Source organism: Crocodylus siamensis, chromosome 7 (assembly GCF_052110815.1).
Source record: "Crocodylus siamensis isolate JL-2025a chromosome 7, ASM5211081v1, whole genome shotgun sequence".
Classification (NCBI taxonomy): domain Eukaryota; kingdom Metazoa; phylum Chordata; order Crocodylia; family Crocodylidae; genus Crocodylus; species Crocodylus siamensis.
The window spans coordinates 63,693,274-63,701,340 of NC_143401.1; the positions used below are offsets into that span (position 1 = coordinate 63,693,274).

At 38.8% G+C, this 8,067-nt stretch overlaps 1 protein-coding gene across 3 annotated transcripts in view; it reads left to right on the forward strand.

Annotated features, from left to right (window-relative positions):
• The window catches only part of MINPP1 (multiple inositol-polyphosphate phosphatase 1), a 50,811-nt gene extending 43,155 nt beyond the window's left edge, over positions 1 to 7,656 (forward strand). For 2 of the 3 annotated variants that reach the window (XM_090056531.1, XM_090056530.1), the window contains one exon: positions 1,384 to 7,656. In XM_090056531.1, the coding sequence (XP_089912657.1) occupies positions 1,384 to 1,783 (400 nt within the window). In that variant the 3' untranslated portion in view covers positions 1,784 to 7,656. The remainder of the gene's footprint in view (positions 1 to 1,383) is intronic. The other variant, XR_016443419.1, reaches the window with a different exon arrangement.
• The last annotated feature ends 411 nt before the right edge of the window (positions 7,657 to 8,067 follow it).

Below are 8,067 nucleotides of genomic sequence, written 5' to 3' on the forward strand. Positions count from 1 at the left end.
ACCAATTCCTTGAAGCCTCCCAGGTGTATCCATTAATAATATCCTTCAGTCTGTGAAGATCCACCTTACATCAATTCATGCCTGGCCCCTGGGCTAATAAATCCTAGTAGGTTTATTAGGGGTCCATGAGACAGTCTTGTAGTTCATCATCCTAGATTCCTGGGCTAATCAAATTAAATCATCCACACCAAAGTCCATTAATTAATCCAAAAGAAAAAAACCCCACGAAAATCAATTCCATCCAGTTCCTGGGCCAGTCACATTACCTCAGTCTATCAAGTACTCCTGAGGTAATCAGATAAAATCAATTCCTCCCCAGTTCAGGGGTCAGTCAACTCAAAATCAATTTTTCAGAGGGTCTTTACCCTGACCTGGCTCGTCAGGGTCAGGATCAACTTGCTTTTGTGAGGAGAGGATCTTTCCTTCTTGCAGGCTTTCCTGGTGCTTTGAGTGAGGGACCCCAATCTCACAAACAGAAAGAAATAAGGAAAAAGAACAGGCAAACTAAAAAAAAAAAAAAAAAAAGTCATGCCCCTATAAGACTCAGTCTCTGCTTCTGCCATTCCTGTCTCCTCCCAACTGTCTGGGAACGATTCTCTGGTGCAGTGTGTCCAGGCTCTTTTGGTGACCCTCCAGCTACCTTGCCCCATGGACCCAGTTGCTTCCCCTTCAGTGATCTGTGGGACAGTGGGCAAGACCTTTTGGCATCTCATGCTCCCAGCAGCCCCTCTCTAGGGTTAGAAATACCTGTTCTCATGCTGCCTCCGCCAATCCGCAGGGAGTATGCACTGCGGAAATGTGGCAGAGTGCTCACTGCTCTGGTTGGGCTTCCCTCTGCATCTGCAATGAGTACTTCATGTACAAATTTCCCGGGGTATTTCTCCCACCCTGGTTTCTTCCCCTCTCAAGTTACACGCTAAGTACAGTGGTACTTTCTCTTGTTGCTTTCAAAACTGTCTCCTATTTAATTTCAGTAGGTACCTGCTAGTTCTAGTATTCTGGGCCTTGGCAAATCATTTTCCTGTTTGCTTCGACCATACCCTTCACATAGTGTCTTCCTATTTCTATAACTTTGCACTGAAGTTGTAACTACTTAAAAAAATAATGAATATTAATAACATTTTTTTATTTGACTGCCAGTAATTAAAAACTATTTTTGTACAAAAAACTTATATAGATATAAATGTTAAAAAGGTTCAGTTTTTCATTCCTGTTTCCAAAGAGGTTTTTAGAAAACTTCCAAGTAAACCAGTGTTTAAACAATTTACTCATTTAAACTATTTTTCTTAGCAACTATACAATATGCTGATGTTTGGGTTTTTGTTTGTTTTGTTTTTTAGAGGCATGTTACTGTCTTGCTGATTCTTCACTCTTGTTTTCTAGTTCCATGCCCATTTCTTCACCTGTAATTCTACAGTTTGGACATGCAGAGACCCTCCTTCCACTGCTTGCTCTCATGGGTTTTTTCAAAGATGACCAGCCCCTTACTGCTAACAATTTCGATAAACAAATGAATCGTAAGTTTCGCACTGGTCGTATTGTGCCCTATGCATCAAACTTGGTGTTTGTACTTTACCACTGTGATCAAGCCAAGACCCCAAAAGAAGAGTACCAGGTGCAGATACTGTTGAATGAAAAGCTGATGCAGCTTCCTCACTCTGGGAAAACGGTCTCTTTCTATGCAGACCTGAAGAACCATTATAAGGACATCCTTCAAAACTGCCACTTCAATGAAGTTTGTAAATTACCAAAAACCAATGCTAATACCACCGATGAACTTTGAGGAAGCTAAATAGAGCAAATATTATGGAAACTGAACTTGAGTATTTAGTCCAGCAGTAGTCATGAACAAGCATTTTTGATTGGTGTATATTTGACTTGGTGTTGATATATTGACATTTTAAACTTGCATTTCCAAACCAGTGACAAATACATATTTCTCTGATTTGGTTAGCTTAATACAAGCACTTAGCCAAGCATATGCTGCCCATATATTACCTCAATACTGTTACAAAAACAGATAAATCGGCATGGTTGTTTGGAAAAGCATTTGTTACAAGCACAAAGATGCAAGGTAACGTGTATTTATTTTGCTATGATATGTATTAAAATATAAATATCGGACATTCCTCATCAGGGGATACAATAGATGTACTTGGAGTCTGGGAAAACCATTTATTTTACCAGTGCTGCAGTTAGTGTGATGGATAGCACTTCTCTTTCAGTCTGTTTTTTCTTTGTGTTCTCCTACCCCATATGACCCCTTCTAGCATACAAGAGTATTTTTGGCTGCCTTCCATGAGTGCTTATCAGGGAGAATGTGCAAAGTGCTTTCTCCCCAGTTGTTGTCTAGGTAGGAACCAGGCACAATTCTAATTCTTGCGCTTCTGTGAGAATAGCTGGTTTCCTTGCTTATGAACCCATGGGCCTTATTCAGACCCAAGAGGGACAAGAAGGTGAATTTTCAGAACTTAAATCCCTATTCCACCAATCTAACTGACCTCATCAGTCCCTTAGAGAATGCACTGTGCACTTCCCTCAAGTGGCAATGCAGTATTTATGTTCTTTCAAGTGTTCTTGTTGCGCCTCCCTTGATCTTTATTGCATTCTCTTTTTATTAGTTCAGGTTAGCGCATACAGATATTCTCTTAAGCCTTGCTGAGACTGGATATCTTTGTGCTCTGGCAAGTAGTGATTTATTTTTTTGGATTCCAGCAACTGTCGAGCAAAGATCTGTAAATTTTCACTTCCAACGTGTACTAAAGTAGTAAATGTAGTATCCTGTGGGCTTGCTTTGTCCATGTGCCAGCCAAACTTTGGTCCAAGATTGTTTGTTTGTTTTAAAGGAACAGGCTGCTTGTTCCTTGCATACTGGATTAGTGTATTGTGTTAAAGAAATTGTACTTAAAGTAGGTTTACTTGTTACATTAGGTAATACAAAGTAGTTTAAAGAAATTTGTAATGTGATTGTGATTATAAAAAATGCAGGTAAAAAGTGAAGGAAATACCAAGCAAATAATTTAAAGTGAAATAGAATTCAAATCTTATAAAAATCCAGTTAAATTTGGACAGGTTCAAAGTTACCAATAGCAAATTTTTCAAGTATCTTAATAGTATAGGTTATTATGTTACTTACATACATGTCACTTACATACTTATGAACATTTTGTTCATGTGTGGGATAGGCTGTTGATTTTGTAAAATGCTTGGATAAATTTTAACAGTTGAACAACACAGCTTTTAAACGGGTATTTAGAATATTTTTTTTATTTTTTTGAAACCATTTGATTTTAATGTTTCTAATGGTGCCCTGTCTGCCTTTAAGGGCTTAGTCTTATGCTGGGAGCACCATTATCAAGACAATTTTAATAGAGAGATGGTGGTTCCAAACACTGATCTGAATTGTTGAAACAGTGAGGTTTATTTCTAAATTCTGAAAACTGCTGGTGAAATATTTAGCTTTAAGCAGGTATGGTATTATAAGCAATTATTGTAGGACTCTCTTTAAGTAAATAAGGAACTGGTAGAATGAGTAAGAACAAATATACCATGTTGAAGCAAATACAGCAAAATAAATAATGTATAAAATATACTTGATCCTTTCTAACTGTGCAAATAGTGTTGTTTTATGTGCATCTTCAGCTCAGCTTTTTTTGTTTGCTCCTGTATGGAAGCTGTATAGTATATTAGATGCATTTGCCATAATTTTCATGAACAATCTTACTGTGGTAAATAGGAAATAAGTTATGAAGGAGCAAACCTTTGTTTACCCCTTGTAACTTTGGTAAATAGTAAACTAAGTTGTATAATGCTGCCTTGGCAGAAAATTCTTTCTGGATATAAATTGCTTTATATATTCTGAGATTATTTTCTGGTTTTGAACCAACAAGGTAAAATTGAGGTGGAATTCAATTCCATTGAAGAGAATGAAAGATTTTTTTCAGTAGGGCCACTATGTTACCCAGGAAATCCATTAAAAGGGACAAACTAGCTGAAGCAAGACTATACAGAAAGAAGATTGTATGATAAACCTGCGGTTACAACTCTTTGGGGTAATGGAGGCTTTGTTTTCTTATTCACTTATACATCACCCCAGGTGGAAACATGAAGCCATTTTTTTTCCATTGCAAAATCTGCACCTCTTTACTTTTTAGTGAACAGATGTTTTGTTTTGTTTTGTTTTGTTTTGTTTTGTTTTGTTTTGTTTTTCTTGTGGTTGCTGGCTGGGAATGAGAGAGTATAAATGAGTACAACTCAGTAGTGTTTCAGAGTTGGCCACTGTATGTTCTGTGAGGTGAAAAAGGTCTACCAATTAGAAAGATGTGCTCTTTTGGTTTCTGCTGTAATACATATAAGTTTTTTTTGGAAAACTGAAGCTTGATTTGATCCTCTAACCTAAATAATATAAATTGTTTTGATACAGATAATTTTTATTCTGGATTAAAATGTTGTTCATTCATTCTACAGTAATAAAATGTTCCAGGTGTGCATAAGTATAATGCACATAAATAAAATGGGTTCTTGAAATTGTAATTTGGGTTGGGTAATTTATTGAAGTAACTTGGTCAGTGCTGAGAGAGGTGGCCTGTTTTACCACCTTATTATTCTTTGCTAATGTAAATTTTGTAATACTTTGCAAGTTGTTGAAATTGTGGAGCAGCAAGCCCTACCGGACAACACGGCTAATGTGAAGTTGCAGGTGCCAACAGCAGCCAGAGGCTTTCCTAGCTTGCTGCAGCTGCTGGCACAGTGGGAGGGAGTAGGCAATTCAGGTTGGGGACAGGTTTAAGACTTTACATCTAGCCAACTTCCCAGCCCCTGTGAATGAGCAGCTAATTGCTTAATTGAGTCATTAGGCCACCTGTTGTTTTCCTTTTTAACCTCATAGGCTATGGGTACTAGTCCCCATCCCCCCCCCACTCCTGTTCTTGTTCCTCCCTCCCCACTTACCTCCCTCTGTCTTACGTGCCCCAGCACCTTCCTGTTCCTGAAGCAAAGCACCACTTCCCTTCCCTGCTAGACAGTACCCCAGACTAAACGTTAACTGGTAATGCATTACTGGTATAGATATACTTATTGTTTAAACGTTTGACCTTTCACATCCCTAATCTAAATCTTTTTTAGTACAACTTTTGTCTTGCCATTAGAAGACTGACAAGCAGGGGCATAGCCAAGACACCTGCGCTTTATCCCTGCTCTGGGTTTAAGGCAGGGACAGCTGGGAATAGTTTATCCTGGGGTGCTGGAGGATTGCAAATTGCTGATTTTTACCTCCATGGAGGAAACCAAAGTTACCCTAACATGAGCTAGGTAACATGACTTGGAGTTAACCCTTACCTGAAGTGGTGTAACTTAGAGATGCTCATAGGGCCATTAGCACAAGTTTATGAAGTTTAATGCATAGGCTTTCACTTTTTAAAAGCCCTTAGTATAGCCTAACTGTAACATGTAACTTCACTCTGATATAAAAGGTATAAGCATGCAATGAGGGCACCAGTGGAGAAAAGCATCTAAGTATTGGCCTAAAGTTTAAGTCTATGCGATAAAGTCATTATGATATATTAAATACATAAATGCTTGCCCTCATTTGTGGAGACTAAATTCAGGAAAGGTCATGTTTCATGAAGTATTTTATCAGCATAGCTCTTCTTATTAGTCTACATGGTAATTATAGGCAGAAATTCTTTATTCAGTACTTCTGGAACATAACTGTTAAATGTTAGGGAGGCAGGGAGAGATGCAACCATTTAGGGGTGTATGCTAGAACCAGTTTTTTCAGGGCTGTCTTTGTGGATAAGTACAATCAGTCAACAAAGCCAGAATCAGTAAGATGACTAAGCAACTCTTATTGCAGACTGTGAATTTTTCAGGCCCCATCATGATAGGCCCAAGTGTTTTGAAACAGTTGATTCTTGCTTTAAATGCAAGAATGTCAATTGATTCCCCACTTTTGAGGGATTCAAAAAAGGGAAACATTTGATAACTCAAGGTTTGTTTATTCAATGACTGGCATAGTGGAGTGCAGCCAAATTGCATAAGCTCCTAGGCACGTTGGGTAATACAAATAATAATACAAGAAAAACCTGATGTGATACTTTTATATTGGCCTTGATTTTTTTTACCTTGGTATCAGTGGACTAAAACTCAGGAGTTCTGGTTTCTAGACTGTTGCTCAGTCCCATCTAAATCAGGGGTGACCAAGATCCAGCCCATAAAGCATGTCATCTGGCCCATGGGGCCAGAAATATTTTTGTGTGGTGAGCCTTGGGCTCTAGGCCATACTACCTTTCTAACTGTGCAATAGTAAGAAAATGTCCAAGTGCTGAGTGCTCCTTACACGTAAGATCAGAGGGGGTTATATTTTATTTTATTTGTGGGTTTGAGTGATTGGTTTAAGATTAATAATAGTCCTTGTTTGTGGGGTTTTTTGCTAGCTATATCTTTTGCATTTAAGTTAGTACATTTGTAAAGAAAGGAATACCAGGATTTATTGTGGGAATTCCCTAATCACTCTAACATTCTTGTCACAATGGTTGTGTACACGTTCAGGTGACCTGGGATAATTTTCTCCTAGGTTTGTTTCCTGCTAGAAAAACTTACCTGGAGATGCCTGGACATTCAAGTGCTGAGCTGCTGGTGAGCAGAGTGCTTTCAGTGCTGAAGTTGCACAGCCAATGACTCTGTAAGCTCCCTCAGTCTGCCCAAAGACAGATAGCAGCAGTGCATGGGACAATCCTGATTGGCTGCCCCAGACTGCTCAGGGTCAACCTGCATCTCTGCAGCATAATGTGGGATTGTGAAGGGAGGGGTGGGTGTTCTGCTCTGTGCTTAGCTGGAGCAGTACCCAAGCAATACATTGTCTCCTTGAGGGGAAAAATGAGGGAGGAAGCATGGGAGCAAAGCACCCTAGATGCTGAAGACCTATACTGCAGCTTCTCTCAGAAGGAAAAGTATATGGACATTTGCCCCCCCCAGGAAAAAAAAAACTACTGGTAAAGATTCAATCCTGGTTATTCCCAGGTAATTTTTCTGGTGGAGCAGCCATTTTTGTGTTGAGAGAAAAATTCTGATCATCAGTATATTCATGGCTTCTGGTGGGAGAACAGTGACTCTCCCAGTAGAAACTGAATGTCTGCATATGGCCATGCCACTGATATGCACCTCCAAATTTTCTGAGCCATCTGCAGAGTTCTAATTTAATGTGAATGTTATGCCTTTGTAAATGTTGTTTAATCACTTCCTGTATATTGTATAATTATTTGAGCAGTATTTTGGAACAGTGAGCTACTTGCATACTGTGCATTCTGCTTTTATTAATAAACTTTGTAAATTTGACATAGAGAAACATTCGAATAGTAAAATCATGTTTTACTCTAAAATTTACAGTAACAGTTGCCTTAGCATAAAGGGGAAATTAGGGGACATTTAATTGTTCTCTTCGACTTTTATTTTAACAAATTATACTATCATAGCAAACAAAACACTGAATGAAACTTCGTATTTTAGTAAGGACTAATATTGCTAGAGTTACCACAAGAAAAGTGCCTTATGATAAGTAATTTGGAATCTCTACAAAGTACTTGTAATTTTCCTTTCTATAGCTCTGAACTTGTACTACTGGCAAAAAATGCAGATGACAATAAATGGTAAATGGTTCTTTGCCTTCCCTGTATTTGAATCTTTTTCTACAATTAGGATAAGTTTTTTGTTTGTGTGTTTGTTTGTGTGTATTTTTTGGGAGGGGGGGAGGTTGGATTCCCTTTTACATGTGCAAGTAAAGATGTGATTAGATCTAATGCATCAGGCCCTACTTAAATTGTAGCAAAACAAAGCATCTCTTGTGTCCCTCTCACGTCACTCAGAGACTACTGGCAGCAGCTGCACCTCTCGGTGCTGATTGGTGGAGAGACCCTGGCCCTTGGTACTGATTGGCAGAGAGGCCTTGGTGGGGGGAGGAGGGATGAAGGGGCAGCTACCACCTTGTCTGCTGCCCTTTGTGCTGTCTCACTATCCAGCACCCACTGAGGAGCTAGCATTTTATTGTTATTAAGTTGGGTCTTTTTAGTG